This window comes from Hemicordylus capensis, chromosome 2 (genome assembly GCF_027244095.1).
Source record: "Hemicordylus capensis ecotype Gifberg chromosome 2, rHemCap1.1.pri, whole genome shotgun sequence".
In the NCBI taxonomy this organism is placed as follows: domain Eukaryota; kingdom Metazoa; phylum Chordata; class Lepidosauria; order Squamata; family Cordylidae; genus Hemicordylus; species Hemicordylus capensis.
Genome location: NC_069658.1, coordinates 95,711,765 through 95,731,744, shown reverse-complemented (window position 1 = coordinate 95,731,744; position 19,980 = coordinate 95,711,765). Strand labels below are relative to the sequence as shown.

Below are 19,980 nucleotides of genomic sequence, written 5' to 3'. Positions count from 1 at the left end.
TTCTTTCTAGAATGATCTGTCTTCAACTTGGCCTTTAAGGTATCTCAGTGGTGCATTCATTGCTGTCACAATCGAGTCCATCCACCTTGCTGCTGGTCATCCTCTTCTTCACTTTCCTTCAACTTTCCCCAGCATTATGGACTTCTCAAGGGAGCTGGGTTTTCACATAATGTGTCCAAAGTATGAAGTTTGAGTCTGGTCATTTGTGCCTCAAGTGAAAATTCTGGATTGATTTATTCTATGATCCATTTGTTTGTTTTCCTGGCTGTCCATGGTATCCTCAAAAGTCTTCTCCAGCACCAAAGTTCAAAAGCGTCAATAATTTTTCTATCTTGCTTCTTCAAAGGTACTAGAGGTTCTTGCAAATAGGGAATATCTTCTAGAGTATCTTGGATGTTGACATCCGTGCTGTACAGATTTTCAGTATACTCCTTCCATCTCTGTTTGGTCTTGTCTGAATCATTTACTATTGTCTTTTGGCATCCGTTAACATACCAATCCGAGGTTGGAACCTCCTTCTGAGTCCAGAGATCTTTTGGGAAACTTGCCATGTTTTTCCATGTCTATTTCTTTCCTCAAGGTCTTTACAGATGTCATTTTAGTACTGCTCCTTGTCTCTTCTAACAGCTTTTAAAAATTCTCTATTAAGTTCCTTCACAAGGTCTTTATCTTTCTTGACTTTGGCTTCTCTGTTACACTCTTCATTATTTCTAAACAGAAGAGGTTTCTGTATAGAATAGAAATGAAGCTGTTCTTCATTTACTACAACAACAGATATTTATATATCACTTTTCAACACAAGTTCCCAAAGCAGTTTACAGAGAGAAATAAAAATAAACTAGCTGATCTGGTGCAGAGCATCTGCACCCCTAGTTCTCCCTCTCCCCCCCATCTTCATTTCATCTCCATCCCTTCAGCCCCATTCCATTCTCCCCACTCCTAGTCCACTTTCTCTCGCCACCTGCTGGGCCACTGCTTTCTCTCCCCATGCGCCAGTCTGGCCACCTCTTTCTCTCTCCACCTGCCAGCCTGGCCGCCTCTTTCCCTGGCCGCCGGCCTCCCATCCCCGCCACTATCCAGCAGTTGCTCACAAAGTCTCGTGGAGCTGCCACACATGGGATTACCGATGGGTATGTTTAAGAGAAATAGATAAGATAGAAGATTTCCAGAGCCCAGAGAACACCCACAGAAGTTGTCATCAAAGCTCCTTCCTTTTGTAGTTCTCCTTCCCTTTTTTGTTCTCCAACCTGCAACTATCATTTATTTACATTTAAGAACATAAGAACAGCCCTGCTGGATCAGGCCCACGGCCCATCTAGTCCAGCATCCTGTTTCACACAGTGGCCCACCAGATGCCGCTGGAAGCCACAGACAGGAGTTGAGGGCGTGCCCTCTCACCTGCCATTACTCCCCTGCAACTGGTACTCAGAGGCACCCCACCCTTGAGGCTGGAGATGGCCCACAGCCCTCTGACTAGTAGCCATTGATAGACCTCTCCTCCATGAAGTCATCCAAACCCCTCTTAAAGCCATCCAGGTTGTTGGCTGTCACCACATCCTGTGGCAGAGAGTTCCACAAGTGGATCATGTGTTGTGTGCAAAAGATCTCCTGGCAATCAATTTCATGGAGTGACCCCTGGTTCTAGTGTTGTGTGAGAGGGAAAAGAATCTCTCTCTCTCCACTTTCTCCATGCCATGCATGATTTTATAGCCCTCTATCATGTCTCCCCACAGTTGTCTTTTTTCTAAACTAAAAAGCCCCATTATGATTAGGCAATTATTATGTTTCTATTATCAAGCCTATCTACACACATAGACAGTATGTTTTCTCATTAACTACAATTTTTATATCTTGGTTTTAGAAAAAGAGAATTTGTTTAAGAAGTTCATTTAAAAAACAGAAGGGGGAGAAGGAAAGAAAGAGGGGGGAAAGAGCTACTATCCACGGCACAGACACGCCGACCCATCTTAGCAGCTCACTGGTAGGGGAGAAAGGGAGCGATAGTCCTAGTCCTGGACCTGGAGAACGACTGTGCGCGCGCTTGAGTAAGCGGCGGGGGGGAAAGGCGGAGCCACCTCGCGTATACATAAACCTGATGGGCGGGGCCTGATGCCATGACGTCATTGGAAGCTGCTTCCGCCACCGAAGCCGATAGGAGAGTACAAATAAAAAAGCCAAACCAAAATCGTTGGTGGTGGGTCAGGTAAACGGCTCGCGCTTTCCAGGGTTGCTCCTCTGCGGGGCCTGCTGCTTGCGGCACGGTGGCTTCCCGCGGGCTCTGTGCTCGGCCAGCAATGTGGGGAGCGGCTCGAAGAGGGGAGTGTTGCTGTAACAATCGCTTTCCCTTCGCCTAGTCAGCTTTCTCCCTCCCCGCTGCGAATCCACTAGCCGGACCCCTTTACTTCCCTCCCCACCCCGGGTGGCGGAGAAGAACTCCGCGCGCCCGCTGCGTTCGCGCCTGTGAGGCGGAATGAGACGGTGGGTAGGCGGCGCTCGGCCGCTCTTCCAGCCCTTTGCGTAGCAGGCCGGCTTTGCTTTCTTGCAAGGGAGCCCTGCCGGCCTGGACTGACACTTTCTCGCTTCCGGACGGGGGAGCGGGTTGTGGGGAGCGAGTAGCGCTGCTCCTGCCTCGCATTTTTGGCAGGGAGTCGCCTTAGGTGCACACTATTTCTCTTCCCAGTACTGTAATGCTGCTGAATACTCAAGAACAGAAATTAACTGCACAATCCTAGATTTGTTTACTCGGAAGTAAATCCCATTGAGTTCAGCGGGGTTTATTTTCAAGTAGAGTTGCATGGGATTGCAGCCTTGATTTCTTACAATCAAGAGAGCAAACACCGACTGATATGTAATTTTTTTTTTGGCTGCATCTTTTCAATGCTGTACATAACCCTGCTTTTAAATAAGAGCTAGTGGTGCTCTGGATTCTGTGCACATTAGACTTCACAATCCGTTAAGCATTCATTGAAAGGATGTGGACAAAAACAGTAACTTAAGCCATTGAAAAAATGGATATAGAAAGGTGGCTAATCTGTGTTCTTATGCATCACTGTCAATATATATTCAAATCAATACATCACACTTATAATAAACTGGTACATATTCAAATCAGTCTATGGCTCATGAAAGCACAGTGCATATATACAAATGCACTGTCTATGAAAGAGCAATAGAATGACGTGTTCTTTCATGTGACTCATTTAATGTGAGTTCAAAAAAAGTGGCCAGTGGGGTCTTGAGGACTAGTTCACCAATTATCATGTCCCCAAATATTTCCAGGAGAAGGTTGTGACTATTTCCCTATTAATGGTGTCTTGAAAAAGTGCCACCACCATAATGGAAGTCTTGGTGGTTGCATATGCAGCACCCATGGGGAAATGTCTGCATATAAATAGTGCTATCAGACTGTGCTGGAGATGGCAATGGTAAACCCTTCCTGTATTCTACAAAGACAACCACAGGGCTCTGTGGTTGCCAGGAGTCAACACCAACTCGATGGCACACTTTACCATAGTGTGGCCTGGCCATAAGTCTAATGGTAGCTCCACATAAAATCCTCTACATGGGGGATTGAAAAGGGGCTGTCTGTGAAGTGTAATTGTCATAAAATGCCTTTCTGTGCCCTCTTCTAGCTGCACATATTCCTTCAATCTCTGTCCTCTGTCTTTTGCTCCTCTCTGCTGTGTTGCCTGCCGGCTTGTATTTGTAATAATGCTTTACAACATCATGCTTATTTATGCTGATATCCTGGCTACTTGTCTGCCACGCCAGTAATTCCCAAAGGATGCAGTCATAATCCACCAGGGTTTGGAGGAAACTTGTGGATGAGTCACCAGATTGATCAAGTTTGGGACTAACATGATAATAATTGGGAAATGGTAACTTTGCCAGGCATGGACGATAATGTGGAAGTCCCATACAAGGGACCCAACAACAGAATGTTGTCTTTAACAATGTGTGACTATACTTGTCACACACTGTGAGATTTGCCCTACCACCACCACGGAGCTCTCTTTTCCCCCCAGGTGTTTGTAACATTTAGTATTTAGTATTCTTCCTCCCCCCCATCCTTTCCCCCCTTTAAAATTGTATTTCACACAATACTTGTTTTGGTTTATAAACCTTGATATTTCATCTGTCTTTTTTCCTCTCCTACAGGGGAAATGTGAAATGAAATACTTTGAGTTTTCATACTCTTGATATAAACTTTCCATGACCAAGTCCGAATAGCTTTTTAAACTAATACCAACATTCTAAGTGGTAAGCAGCAGGAAGGCTATTCATTCCTCCTGCCATTGCCATGTAGGATATGCAGTCGCTATTGTAATTGCACAGGGATTTCTGGAGTATTATACCAAAGTTAAACATGGTTGGAGTCAGTGTTCCCTCTAACAGGGATTCCCAGATGTTGTTCATTACAATACCCAGCATCCCCAGCTGCAGTGGCCTTTGGCTGGGGATTCTGGGAGTTGTAGTCAACAACACCTGGGAATCCCTGTTAGACGGAACACTGGTTGGAGTGCCCTTTGTTTATAAATTAAACCAGTTTAAGTTCCTTGTTTGGTTTTCTCTCCTTGATTTTAATGTATTTTATCTGTCTTCTAAGAGGTAAAACACAGAACATAATGATAATATTGGAGATGGTTTGTTGGAAAATATAGCATAAATATTATTCTATGAGGACTGAACAAGCACGACACTATGCACAAGTAGGGATGCTGTTTTTGTTGTGCACAACTCATTTGGAGGGAATCCCGGAGATTTGGGATAAATACCATGGTGGCCAAATCTAGTATCTTACCCCCTTTCCACTCAAGTTAATCAGCTACACAGGTTAACTGGTAGAATGGAGAAATGAATACATGCACAATTATGTATGATCCTAGGAAGCAGTTCTTTTCTACGAAGTGTCAGACAGGACCAGCAGGCCAGAAGAGAAAATGTACATTTGGTGTAGTCTAGGCTTCTGTGAAGTAAATGGGACACAGTTGCTATTCAGAAAACAGGAATTGTACAGTGCAACAAACAACCTAACTGTGGGGCTCATAAATCTGAAGTGAAGTATACTATGTATCTGTACAGTTAAGTATCCTTACATATGAGTAAGTTAATTTTAAAATACATTTATTCATTTCATTTCTCATTGTCTCAATTTATGGTTTCATATAAAAGCCATTTTTAATATTTGGTTTAGGCATGCTGTAAATTCATTTAATTTTTATATATTTGTAATCTGGCTTCAACTGTTGGTTTCCAGAAGTGGCTGAAAAGACATTCATGAGTCCTTTTTGTTGCTGAATTGCAAATTAACTACAACAAGCAACTTTTCTGCCTAGCACAATAATTTCTGCTCAGTTGTTGGTTTCCTAATACTTCCCATTATTTCATAGTTAATCTTTCTTTCTTTTATTCACTCATTTTGATATTATTAATTATACATTTCAATTTCCGATTTTCTAGTTTTGTTACTTACATTCAATTAGCTGGTAGTGCACATATATGAATAACCGTTTCTAACATGTAGTTATGTTTAAGGCAGCAATGCAATTTTGTACTTTTGTATATATGAGATAATATGCTGCTGATAATATGCATCTAATTATTTTAATGGGGGTAATATACAATATGTAGCTCAGGCCTTGACAGTTTTTCTTTGGATCTAGATCTAGTATCCAGCCCAACAATTTAGGAGCCAGACAATGGACACTTGAAAAATTATAGGACTTAGTGATGGACATTGGGGAGGGGAAGTTGAATGAGCTTCTCTTTATCCCCTTTACAAGTAACATAGTTAGAGCAGAAACAGGGCTGCCTGGGACAATTAAAGATTTTATTATATAATTCTGCCTCTGAATATCCTAGTCTAGGCACTACCACAGTTAATTTTCTAGGCCTTGTGGCTCCCTGGCACCTGGGATTTATCAGGCCCTGCTACAGCAGTATTTTAAATCCAACTTATTGATTTATAGACTAAATGCTCTATGCTTTGTAAAACAAACTTGAGATTATTGCTTTCTTGTGTTCTGAATTTTGTTAATATATCTAATGTTAGTATTTGTTGTAATGTCAAAACATGAATATTTTCCACAGTTGCGTGGGACTTTTGTGAGTCTAGGAAGAAATATGTGTGTGCAGGGACAGGACTGTACAGACCTACAGCAATCCATTTCTTGGTCTTAAATCAATTTAACAAGATCAAGTTGTCCAAAAATCAACTGCTAGTGGATTTGTTTTCATAGGTTGAGTAACATCATGCATTTTAACTCTAAGTGGACCTGGCTTTATAACATATAGTAGATGGTAATTGCTAGGAAAACCGATCTAATTATAGTTAGGAAACATTGCCCATGCACTTCCAATCATTGCATCGGAATACTCTCACAGAGGATTTCCAAGCTTGAGGGTTCTTGTAGTGGGTTTTTAAAAAAACCAAACTTGTAGAGTATACCCACATGGCTTTAATCTAAAGGCTTAACCAGTATTTCAGAATATCCAGCCTTTGGAGTACATATTTGCAGGGTGCTTTAGCAGCTTGCCTAGGTGGCAAGAGGCTACTGCTACTACTACTATGAATATTTATATACCGCTCTTCAACCAAAGTTCACAAAGCGGTTTACAAAGAAACATACATAAATAAAATTGTCCCCTGTCCCCAAAAGGCTCACAATCTAAAAAGAAACATACAGCAGATACCAGCAACAGCCCCTAGAGGGATGCTGTGCTGTGGCTGGATATGGCCAGTTGCTCTCCCCTTGCTAAATAAAAGAGAATCACCACTTTAAAAGGTTTCTCTTTGCTCAGTTAGCATGGCTGTTAGTTCAGATCCCCGCCGTTGTGCTTCCCAGACTGTGCCTAGTAAATATATATCTGTAGTCACCTACAGCTGCAATTTATTTATTTATTTATTTATTTATTTATTTATTTGATTTATATACCGCCCTTCCAAAATGGCTCAGGGTGGTTTACAATTAAAACAAACCACTAAAACAATAAAAAGCTAAAACAAATTAAAAACAATATAACAACAATCAACAATTTAAAAACATTTTAAAACAGCAATTAAACAATTCCAGTAATTAAAAGCCCCAAAATCGGGTTAGAATTTAAAAACCCTGGAAAGCCAGGCCAAACAAATACGTTTTAAGGGCTCTCCTGAAGGCTAATAAAGAAATAGTAAAGAATTAATAAAGACTATAGGAAGGTGCTGGTGGTGGATGCTGCTCACTTCATTGACAATCACTGTTCCCTCTAACAGGAATTCCCAGATGTTGTTCCCTACAACTCCCAGCATCCTCAGCTGCAGTGGCCTTTGGCTGAGGATTCTGGGAGTTGTAGTCAACAACATCTGGGAATCCCTGTTAGAGGGTACACTGGTAATAGTGGCAAAGGCATCATCTTATACTGTGTGGGAGGAAGGCAATGGTAAACCACTCTTGTATTCTATCAAGAAAACCACATGGCTCTGTGTTCCCCAGGAGTCGACACTGATTTGATTGCACAATCAATCTTTTACCCTCATTGGCATTCAAGTCTGAGGAGTTCAACATGTGCTGAGTAGTCTTCATGGCTGGCTTCCTGCTTCGAGCATGAATGCATTCTTGGGGATGAGATGCCTGGCATTTCCATTTTCTGTGCTCACTAGGTGCTAGACTGAAGGCGGGGGTGGGGGGTGGGGGGAGCAACTTTCATATAGATATGTCTTTAGATGCCCATGGAAACTGTTTAAAACATGCATTTTTTAGTAGAGAGGTCCTAAAAACTCAGTTTTAAAAAAACCCTTCTTTATTTGTCCTTATATGACAGAAAATATTTCTGATTTAGTTATTAGATCATATTGCTGAAGAAAATGTCCACCTCTGACTTTAACAAAGGGTTAATACCCCTTCTGAATTAAAGCTAGAATTAGAATGTGATATCTCTCTCCTTTCTGTCTGTCTCCTCCCTTCGTGCCAGTATGGGGCTTGCTGTTGATTGATGGGGAAATTCGATGGATGGAATTTCTTACCTGATCATCTTAAGTGGTGCTGTGGGAAAATGCTTGACTAACAAGCAGAAGGTTGCCAGTTCGAATCCCTGCTTGTACTATATGGGGCAGCAGTGATACAGGAAGATGCTGAAAGGCATCATCTCATACTGCATGGGAGGCGGCAATGGTAAACCCCTCATGTATTCTACCAAAGAAATCCACAGGGCTCTGTGGGTGCCAGGAGTCAAAATCGACTTGACGGCACACTGTACCTTTACCTGGAACACAAGAACTCCTGGTACTGTTTGTGACCAGTGGCCAAAGCACCAGAAAGGGTGGGATTTATTCTTGAACACTGCCTCTGTTTTAATAGGAGGGAGTTTTTATATCCTGTGATTATTAAAGTGTTTGTTTATTATTTATTCATTTATTTTTACATTTATATTCTGCTCTTCCTCGAAGGAGCCCAGAGTGATGTACATAGTTAAGTTTCTTCTCACAATAACCCTGTAAGGTAGGTTAGGCTGAGAGAGAAGTGACTGGCTCAGAGTCACCCAGCAAGTATCATGACTGAATGGGGATTTGAACTTGGGTCTGCCCAGTCCTAGTCCTGCACTCTAACCACTACACCACGCTGGCTTGTACACACTGGTCACTTGTGGTCCAAGGAGGCACCGGGGCGGCAAGGAGGTATGGTGCTGCCCTGCTGGACCATTTTAAAAGGTAGCGCTGGTGGAGGAAATGTGATGGGAGGGGGAAGAGGACCCTCCCCTATCCTTAAAGATACCCCCTCCCACCTACAAACTGGTAGGTGCCAGTTCCGTGCACACCACTACCATGGGCTTGTCTCAACTGATTTCTGGTCTTACACATGTGGCAGGCCATATGATCGACTTGGTATTTGGGTCAATAGTGGTGCTCTGTGGATAGTCCAGGAAGCCTTAATCCTGTTGTCATGGATGGGTCACTATCCAGTGAAGATTGGACTGAGGGTGGACCCAATATACCTCTGAAGGGCTTTGAGTCCAGATAGGATGGTTCGCCCTTGGAGGCTTACAAATCCTAGTGGATTCTTGACGGCTCTGAGAGATTTTCCTGCTGAGAGAGTGGGCAATACTGTTGATGCCCTGGTCTCCCTCTGGTATGAGGAGATGCACTGGGCAATTTACATGGACGTGTCTAAGCATCCTCTCCCGACCTGCCAAACAAGCGACCCTCTGGTATACAGGTGAATTGTGGACAATGAAGCAGGCTGGTAGACAGCTTGAGTGTCATGACCCATTGTGACACAACACAAGCTAGAGTCTATATTGGGGCCTATTCTATGGTGGTGATGGCGGCGAAGAAATCCTACTTTTCCACAACCATCACATCTGTTCAGTGTCATCTAGCAGAGCTTTTTTTGAGTGGTTTAGGGACTCCTATGTGAGGGTCCCAAAGACCATTAAACAGAACCCTCAGCAGCCCACTGTGATCAATTTGCATTACATTTTGCGATATAATAGCTTGTATCCGTTCTGAGTTGGATGCTAAGGTTTTTGCAGCACCAGAACTACATGTTACCAGTGCATTGTCTGGTCTTGTCATATTGGATGGTTTTCAGACTATTGCTTGAGGAAGGTGGACAGGCTGCTTGGAAGGCTGAGGCCTACCATGTGAATGCTTGACCCTTGACTTTCATGGTTGGTGAAGGCTTCTAGAGAGGGACTGGATCCATGGGTGGTGGGGTAAATGCCTCTATGTAGCAGGGGGTGGTGCCCCTTCAGCTGAAGGAGGCAGTCATTAGGCCCCTCCCAAACAATCACTCACTGGGCCCAGATGATTTAAATAACTTGAAATTTTTGACCAAATGACCAATTTTTACCCTCCCTGTCTTGGGCAAGGTGATGGAGAGTGTGGTGGTGTCTCAGCTCCAGGCAATCCTGGCTGAATCTGGTTATTTAAATCCTTTCCAGTCTGGCTTCTGGCCTGGATACAGGACAGAAACTGCCTTTGTCACCCCAGTTGATGACCTACACTGGGAGATAGATAGATAGGGTATGACTGTTGATTTTTCTGGATCTCAGTGGCTTTTGATACTATCAACCATGGTATCCCTCTACATCTCTCTAGGTTGGGACTTGGGGTCATGGTTATAGGCTGGCTCCGCTCCTACCTGCAGGGTCATACTCAGACCTGCAAGGTCATACTTGTTAGAGGTTGTTGATTTTTACCCACAATAGGTAAAACAGCAGAGCACTAAGGAATGAGCACACACTCCAGTTACAGAGTAGGTAGCAGAGGATGGTTTGGATATTGCAGCTATTTAGAGAAAACACATGGAGATCCTTGTATGACTAAACACTAAACGTTTATTGGTTAAATACACTTAGATAGGAAAGACCTATATCTAATCTAAAGGACTACATAGTGGATAGGTAAGGAGAGAAAGAGATGTCTCCATCTGCTCTCTAGGAGGAAAGGAAGGATTGTGACTCAGCACAGGAAGTGCTGCAGAGTCAGTTCAGGGGTCATAGAGTAGGGACAGATAGGGAGACCCTGACTCACTGTCTCTACTCCCAATGCCCCTGGTGGTCATTAGGACAGTTGGTGCAAAAGATCGATGCACTGGAAGTTCATCTCCAACAATACTCAGCTGGAGGATTCCTGCTCCACCCCTTGGTCTCTGGCCTGTGGGGTGCCACAGGAATCTATTCTGTCTCCTATACCGTTTAACATCTACATGAAATCTCTGAAAGAGGTCATTGATGGGTGTGGTCTATGGTGCCATCAGTATGCTGATGATACTCAGCTCTACCTATCTTTTAAGTCAGCAGACACCAGGGAGGCATGGATGCTCTGAACTGGTGCTTGGAGGCTGTTCTGGACTGGATGGGGAAAAACAGATTGAAACTTAATCCAGATAAGCAGAAGTGCTTTGGGTTGGTAAAACTGATTATTCGAGTAGTGAGGTAAATCTGCTCTTTGATGGGGTCACACTCTCTCTGAAAGACAAAGTCTGCAGCTTGGGGGTGTTTCTGGCCCCCGATGCTGTCCTTGAAGGCACACATGGTAGTGGCGTGCAGAGGTGTTTTTTCCAGCTACGGCTGGTACTCCAGCCGCGACCCTACTTGGAGAAGTCAGACCTGACCTTAGTCATTCATGTTTTGGTAACTGCCATGTGCTGTGGGGCTGTTCTTGAAGATGGTTCAGAAGCTTCAGCTGGTCCAGAATGCTGCTGCAAGGATGCTTGTGGTTGCAAGTCACTTAATGAGTGTCACACCCATCCTGCGGCAGCTTCATCGGTTACCAGTCCGCTTCTGAGCTAGATTTAAGGTCTTGAACTTTAAAGCTCTACATGGCTTGGGCCAGGGTATCTGTCAGACTGAATTCACCCATATGAACCTGTCAGGGTTCTCCGCTCAGAATCTCAGGCCCTGTTCTAGGGGTGTGCACGAATTGAGATTTGTGCACAGATTCAAAGCTTAGCTGGGGCACCTTTAAAAGTGAGGAAAGCAGGTCCATACCTGCTCCTCCACCGCTTGCCACAGCTTCCTGCTGCAGCGGCATGCCCCCCAGCACCCTTTGTGCACTGGCGTGCTGGTGGTATGCACATGGCTTCCTTGCATTTGTAGAGATCATGTGCGTGCCGGTGTCACAGCTCTGTGGCACAAGGGGTGCTGATGGGGAGTGCCACTGGTGAGTGGCAGCTGGCAGAGGAGCAGGTACAGACGTTTCACTTTTAAAGGTGTCCTGGCTGAGCTTCAAATCAGTACACAAATCTAGATTTGCTCACATCCCTTGTGCTCATGGCCTTGCCACTAACAGAGATCCAGTTGGTGGGGACTAGAGACAGGGCATTTTCGGTTGTGGCCCCTCAGCTTTGGAACATCCTTCCCAAAGAGCTCCACCATGCTCCCTCCCTCAGTGTTTAATTTAATTTTTTTTTAAACAGAAACACATCATTTTAGGGAAGCTATTTAATGTTTTGTGTGCTGCTTATATCTGGTCGGTTCTTTTAGTATTAATAATTCTCAGTCTTTACCTTTTTATTAATAACTTTTAATATGAAACTTTTAAAAAAGTTGTAATTTTAAATGTGGTTGTAGCTTGGTCTTTTGTTTCTTTATTCATCTTTCATTTTACATTTAAAAAAAATGTAAAATATCTTTTTTAATAGATCTAAAAAAGTATCTATTTTTAAAAAATGTTGTGAGCCTCCCTTAGCAGCAGTGCACTGGAGGGGCAGGGTATAAATGTTTTAAATAAATATGTTGGTGGGAGGCTCCCATCCCCTACCAGTATATGACATACTGGTGTGCACAAACATCTAGAAAACTGTAAGTAGGAACCACTGTGGAGGTCTCTTAATTAGACATATTATCTGACTAATTTCCATGCCAATATTCTCCTCTGATAATGTAATTTGAATAATCAGTATAAGTTATAATATTATTTGAATTAACCATCAAATGCATTTTGAGACATAAAATATTCAAAGATTCAGTGGTTATACTGAATGTATACCTTAATGAAACAACAATATGGTTTTTAGGAGAGTTCCTCCCACTTAATTACTCAATAAGATGGTATAAAAAGAGTACAATACTGATTAGAAGGTTATTTATTTATTTACCTATATAAAATTTATACCTCGCCCAAACTTACGTCTCTGGGCAGCTAACATCAATTAAAACACATATAAAAGTTAAAACAGTTCAACATATAACAACACATATAAAAGTTAAAACAATACAATAATTTAAAAACCATAAAATTAAACAAACAGTATTTTGTTTCCACAATCCACAAGCTCGCATTCCACAGTCTCGGGGCAGTAACTGAGAAGGCGTGTCTCTGTGTGACCACCAAACGAGTTGGCGGTAACTGGAGATGGACCTCCTCAGATGACCTCAATGGGCGGTGGGGTTCATAGCAAATGACGGGGTTCATAGCGAATGATGGGCAGTGGGGTTCATAGCAAAGACGCTATGTAACTCCATCAGCCAGTGTAACTCTATCAGCAAAGGAGTAATGTGGTCTCTCTGAGATGACCCAGAGACCAACCTGGCTGCCACATTCTGAACCAACTGAAGTTTCTGGACTATGCACAAAGGCAGCCCCATGTAGAGCGCATTATAGAAGTCAAGTCTGGAGGTTACCAACAAATGTACCACTGTTTTGAGGTCATTGATCTCGAGAAATGGGCGCAGCTGGCGTATCAGCCGAAACTGATAGAAAGCACCCCTGGCCACCGCCTCAACCTGAGGAACCAAGGAGAGGTGTGGATCCAGGAGTATTCCCAGACTGAGGACCTGTTCCTTTTGGGAAATTGTAACCCCATCCAAAACAGGTAGAGCAAAATCGTCTCTGGAGTTCTGACCCCGCACAATAAGTACCTCCGACTTATTTGGATTCAGCTTCAGTTTATTCACCCTCATCCAGCCCATTACTGCTTCTAGGCAGGCATTTAGGGAGGATATGTCATCTCCTGAACAAGTTGACACGGAGAAGTAGATCTGGGTGTCATCAGCATACTGATAACACCCAGCTCCAAATCCCCTGATGATCTCTCCCAGCAGTTTCATGTAGATGTTAAAAAGCATTGGAGAGAGTGTGGAGCCTTGAGGGACACCATACTTAAGCTCAGATTTTGAAGAGCAACAATCTCCAATCGACACCATCTGGAACCTGTCCGAGAGGTATGAGCGGAACCACTGTAAAACAGTGCCTTCCACCCCAACCCCCTCAGACGTTCCAGAAGGATACTATGGTCGATAGTATTGAAAGCCGCCGAGAGATCCAAAAGGACCAACAGAGTCACACTTCCTCTGTCAATTCCCAATTGGAGATCATCCATCAGGCTGACCAAGGCAGTCTCCACCCCACAGCCTGCCCAAAAACCAGTTTGAAATGGGTCTAGATAATCTGTTTCCTACAAGACCGTCTGGAGCTGAGAGGCTACCACCCTCTCAATTACCTTGCCCAGCAACAGGAGTTTGGAAACAGGCCTATAATTGCTCAACCCTGAGGGATCTAATGCAGGCTTCTTTAGAAGAGGTCTAATAATTGTCTCCTTAAGACAAGGAGGCATCCTGCCCTCCCTCAGAGAAGCATTTATGATTTCTACCAGGCTGCCTACAACAGCCTCCTTGCTAGATAGAACAAGCCATGTTGGACAAGGGTCAAGAGAACAAGTGGTAGGCCTAACCTATCTAAGCAGCTTGTTCACATCCTCAGGAGTCACAAACTGAAACCAATCCAGTCGAACCACATAAGAGGAGTTGTTGGACACCTCCAGTTCAGACATCAAATTAATTGTGGAGTCTCCAACTAGGTCGGCCCGAATCTGATAGATTTAGTCTGTGAAAAATTCATTAAACACATCACAGCAGGTGACTGATGCTTCCAAATTCTGGTTCAAGGGAGGGGGGGCAGATATTAGCCCGCTCACAACCCTGGACAACTCCGCCGGATGTGAACTTGCAGAAGCAATACGGGCAGAAAAGAATTGCTTCTTTGCTGCACGTATCTTTGCTGCATAGATCTTTAAATGTGCTCTATGTCATAATCTGCCGTATTTGAGTCGAGTCTTTCTCCACTTGCGATCCAATCGCCTACCTTGCTGCTTCAGCCCCCGTAACTCTTCCGTATATCAAGGGACCAGTTTTGAAGTGGGTCGGAGGGGACGCTTAGGAGCAATCGTGTCTACTGGTGAGCAAGTTGTTCCAATTCTCAACCAGGGCATCAACAGGGTCACCGGCAGAACCAACATTAAATCTCTCCAAGACTTTTTGGAATCCTGCTGGATCCAATAACCTCTTTGGGTGGACTGTTCTAATAGGCCTCTCGCCCCTGTGGAGATGGGAAGTGGTTGTAATCCCAACCTTAACCAGATGGTGGTCCATCCATGACAATGGGGAAATCACGGGAGTCCCCACCCACGGAACACCACCCTGATCAGAGTAAAAGACCAAATCAAGTGTGTGACCTGCAATGTGCGTCGGTCCAGAGACCGCTTAGGATAGGCCCATAGTTGTCATGGCTGCTATGAATTCCTGAGCTGCCCCAGACAAATTAGTCCCGAAATGAACATTGAAGTCCCCCAGCACCAAAAGTCTGTGAGACTCCAACACAAGTCCCGCGACCAAGTCCATGAGCTCAGTAAGGGACTCAGTTGGGCAGCAGGGCGCTCGGTACACCAACAGTAAGCTTGGAAACAGTAAGCTTGGTAATTGTGTGCAGTTTTTAATGTACTGGATGAAGAATAAGATAAATGGCCTGCTTCACATATTGATGAAAAACTGCTTTTTGTTATAGCAAATGTTGGTGAAATTTTGTATTTTTCTCCGGTATGTAGGTATTTGCATATTTCTTTTAGAATGAAAAGCCCTCTCTGTGAGAAATCTCTAATTCAGAATGTTAATGGGTTTCCAGCTATTAAGATGTAATGCTATACTTGGAATATTTAGCTATACATTTGAACAATCTCCATGCGCAATCTCACAAGAATACTTTGAAATTGACTTATTTTCTCTTAATGTACCAGAAGTGCTGATTTGAGTGCAGGCATAATGTGAAAAGTACATTAATCCCTGGAGCTACATTGTGTGTATTAAATTATTGCTCTTGGGGTATAAAACACGTGAGACCATTTAGCCCTCAGTCACACTTGTTACTGAGATTCATTGCAGAAGAGTCATTGCCATTCTGAAGTGAGGAATTAGATATGATACATTTTGCTTCTTGAAAATGAGATAAGCAATAATATTTATATTTAAAGTTTACGTGTTAATTTTAACTGCTTAATAGGATTGCTAGCAATAAGATCATGTTGGAGCTGCTATATTGTAGAGGCTTCTTTCTTTCAACTTGCAACCTCAAACAGAAATCTGTTTCATCGGCTTTGTTCCCTGATTGTTTCTATATATGAATTTTGGTTTTAAGTTGCTCTCCAAAGTTCATTCTTTTATGGTTTGCTTGCTTCAAAATGTATTGTATCAATAACAAAATAAATATCTGACATTTGAATATTTGTTCTTTAAAAATAACTTTAGTGTTATCTGAGCATTTTTATAGACCATGTTCAAAATGGCATATGACTTTGGATGGCTTTCTTCTTTCCTGTAGGGTAAGAGACAAGTGATGATGCTACAGCTCATTATATTGGAAATGCATTATTGTATGGAACAGCTATATATGAAAACAGTAAAACTTAGCAAACAAGAAGATTGAAAAACAAACATAAAATCCAAATGGTGGAAGTGATTGGATAGAAGATTGGCATACAAAGATGGATCTAGACCTTACCAAAGATAATTTGCCCCTAATGGCCAATACTAGCCACATGCTGGTAAGGCATTATGTATTGGACCTGGATGTAGACTTTAAAAGCCAAGTTATTGGGGGCACAATCGTTCTGTTCTTTGAAACTGGCAGCACATACGGAAAACAAGACAGCAAGCTGGTGGAAGGAGCCTGTCATTCTTGGGCAGGTGAAACCTGCCACGTCTGGGCACCTGAAGCCTCTTCCGTTCCTGTGCCAAATGCAAGCGCCTGCTCAACTAAAAGTGGATGTAATGATTTTGCTGTCTGTGGTAAAGGTGAAAATGATACTTCTGATAAAAACGGTAGCCATGGCAACGGGGAACAGGCTTCTGGGATTTCTAGTTCAAAGAACTGCTGTGACATTGAGATTCATGGGAGTGAAGATTTTTTGCTAGTCCTGGACTGCTGTGATTTATCTATATTAAAGGTCGAAGAGGTAGATGTAGCTGTTGTTCCGGGCATTGAGAAATTTACAAGCTCTGCCAAGTTAATAAGTGCTTCTGAGGATCCAGGGGATCTTAGGAATAAAATTGTGCATGAACTTGTGACATTATCTTCAGATCATTGGAGGGAGCAACTCCACTATTACAGGCGTTGCAGTCAGGCACCTGCTTGTGGGGATCTGCTGTTTGTTACTGGCACTTGGAGCTTGGAGATCAGGAAAGCAGGAGTCCAGCTGCCAAGAGACTTCCCTCATGCCATAAGGATATGGTTCAAAACAAAGCCAGAAGGAAAATCCCTTAGCTGGACTACAGACCAGACCAACAGGTATGCAACAGTTTTAGCTGTTCTGTATATCCCTGTTCATGTTATGTGCCAGATGGGGCAGAGCTGAACTGTCAAAGATACTCATTTTGAATTTAGAAGGATTGGTAGCAAAGCAGGCAAAGTTCAGAGCTCACATGGCTAGCAGGATTACATTAATTTAAGTCTGGATCCAGTGAACATTTCTTAAGTGTGAATATTCAAGGCAGGAGACAGGTTATTGTAGTTTACTCTGGATATCAGACATGAGAAGAAAACATACTCTATAACATTTTCACCTTACTATATATATTTTTTCTCACTCTCTAGGGTTAATAGCCTAATTTTATTAATTTTGTTGTCTGTGTGGTGTTTTGATGACAAAGTTAAAATGTTCTGGATATGGTTGCTCTTTTTAATTAGAGGTTTTTTGTGCTATTTGTTTAATGTTTCAGTTAATATTTGAAGATAGGTTAGCAGAAGTCACAAGCAAAGAGGTAATTGTCATATATATGCTAATGCATATAGTCATACTAAAAACATATAGCGATTAAAGCCTGAAATATTTAAGAAAGGAATCAGGTTGTAATAGACATGTAATACAACTATTTCCTAAGCTATGCATCTTATCTATTCCTCTGGCTTACCCCAGTTTCATCCCAGTTATGAATCTATCAGCTCCAGATCTTGTTCCCATTGTTGTCTTGTCCATTGAATATAGATTGCAAGTTACCTGGTTGGTAATGAATTCACTTGTGTATTCTTTTCAGCACTGGACAGCTGGACTATAAAATATTATTATTTTATTATTACTTTATTATTTTACATTTATATCCCGCTCTTCCTCCAAGGAGCCCAGAGCGGTGTACTACATACTTGAGTTTCTCTTTCACAACAACCCTGTGAAGTAGGTTAGGCTGAGAGAGAAGTGACTGGCCCAGAGTCACCCAGCTAGTTTCATGGCTGAATGGGGATTTGAACTCGGGTCTCCCCGGACCTAGTCTAGCACTCTAACCACTACACCACACTGGCTCTAAATATTTAGTGCACTATATAGGGAGGTGGGGAAACAAACTCTTCCTGGGGTACAACTAGGCAGAATGGTGGAAGATCTGTGATGGGATTTCTTATGATTTTGTATTTATATGTCAATGGTGAACGTGGAGCCCCCAGCCCAGATAGAGGCTGCAGCACTGGGTTTAATCCTTTTACCCCATTCCATTTTCCCATTCTGAAGTCCCTCTCCCCTGAGCTGCTGTTTGCTCCACAGGCCAAAACTCAGACATTCTTATAAGGTACCTTTGTTTTTGTGTGTATGCAGCAGATAGGGACAAGAGATTTAGATTGGTAAAGCACCACAAGGGGGCAGGCCCCCTTTCCCTAGCCCCAATCTGAATTGGCCTCCTCTGCAGCTGCATTCACTCTTTTTAAAATTCTACAGTAGTTACAATTATGACTCTCTCACTGCCTTGTCTAGTTTGGCCCTAAGTGTATAACAACTCTATAGAGCTGTAAATTAGCATGTTTTAGTAGTTACTTTAGTCTCTGAGAAACTTTATTCTAGGAGCCACCTGTTTCCTCCTTTGAACTGCACTGTCCCCACATACCTTGCCTCACTGAAGTTGCCATAGACTTCTAAGTAGAACAAGCGATTTAGTCCTCTGCCTAGACATGCTTACTTGTTTTGATGCTTCCCTTATGCATATGAGACTGCCAGAGGTATTTCAGAAATGACAAGAGATGTTTTCCTTTCTTGTGAAATTTTTCTCCAGATACAGACACCTCCTGTCTTCCAGACAGTGCTGTTCAGTGCATTATCCCACCCTCCTGCCTTGTGTGTATCTTTGGCTCCACTTCTCTCATATTCATCTTTAGCCTAGATAGCCTGAGGTGTATCTTGCAAGGTATCTTGATAGGTTTCATCACCAGGTTTGCACACTGTAACTTTCCATGGCCTTTTTTATGGCTCCTTCAGTGCCTGCGGGATTTGAAAGCTTTGTCTCTGGCCAAACGTCCAGCAGCTCAGCCACTGTAAGAATATGGCAGCATGACTTTATTCCATCTCACACTTCTGCTGCTGGACTAGAGACAACACGCCCACCACAGAAATGGTGTTTCCTGCCCCAGTGCTACTGTCACCCTTGCCAGCTGTGAATTGCCATGGCTGATAAGAGATTGTGTATATTTGTTTGTGTGATTTATTTATTAACACCATGCCAGCTATGTGCATGATGCTTTGCAAATAATTAGAAGACTGGTCCCTGACTCAAGGGGTCCACAATCAAAAATGTACACAAGGGGACCAGTGTTCCCTTTAACAGGGATTCCCAGATGTTGTTGACTACAACTCCCAGAATCCCCAGCTGCAATGTCTTTTGCTTGGGGATTGTGGGAATCCCTGTCAGAGGGAACTCTGCAAGGGACATATCAGAGAAAGGGGAGGGAAGGAGAGGCAGAGATAAACTGGGGAAGAATGTGCAATCATACTTAGACTTAGTTACAACAGAGTAAAGGGACTAGTGAGTTGAACCATAATCTTGTCAGAAAAGGTGGGTTTTGAGGAAGCATTTAAAAGAAATAAGAGAGGTGTCATCATGGAGGCACTCTAGGAGGCAATTCTAGGTATAAGGGGAGGGGTAGCAAGGGAGAAAGGATGGAGTTGTTTGAGGAAGCAGGATAGCTTTGGATGCTGAGGGTGGTGGAGTTGGATGAGAGAAGGTTACAGGGAAGGATATGTTTGGACAAAAGGGGAGGAAGGTCATGAAAGCAAGGTTATAGATGGTGGGGGCAGGGACAAGTGCAATGGGAAGCTTGTGCAGGATCTCAGACTAGGCAGGAAGCTAATGGAGGGGTTTAAACAGGGGCATCAAATGGTTGGAATGATGAGAAAGGTAAATTGTTTTTGTAGCAGAGTGCAGGATAGAGATAAGGGGGCTACAATGAGACAATGGAAGACCAGAGAT

At 43.0% G+C, this 19,980-nt stretch overlaps 1 protein-coding gene across 8 annotated transcripts in view; it reads left to right on the top strand.

Moving 5' to 3' along the window:
- The first annotated feature begins 2,104 nt into the window (after nucleotides 1–2,104).
- The window catches only part of AOPEP (aminopeptidase O (putative)), a 340,341-nt gene continuing 322,465 nt past the window's right edge, over nucleotides 2,105–19,980 (top strand). For 7 of the 8 annotated variants that reach the window (XR_008316388.1, XM_053297171.1, XM_053297172.1 and 4 more), the window contains exons 1-2: nucleotides 2,105–2,203; nucleotides 16,076–17,041. Coding sequence is in view for 7 of the 8 variants with exons in the window: in XM_053297171.1 (XP_053153146.1) it covers nucleotides 16,239–17,041 (803 nt within the window). In the remaining variant the exon portion in view is untranslated. Of the gene's footprint in view, nucleotides 2,204–2,355; nucleotides 2,479–16,075; nucleotides 17,042–19,980 lie in introns of those variants that run through there. The other variant, XM_053297168.1, reaches the window with a different exon arrangement.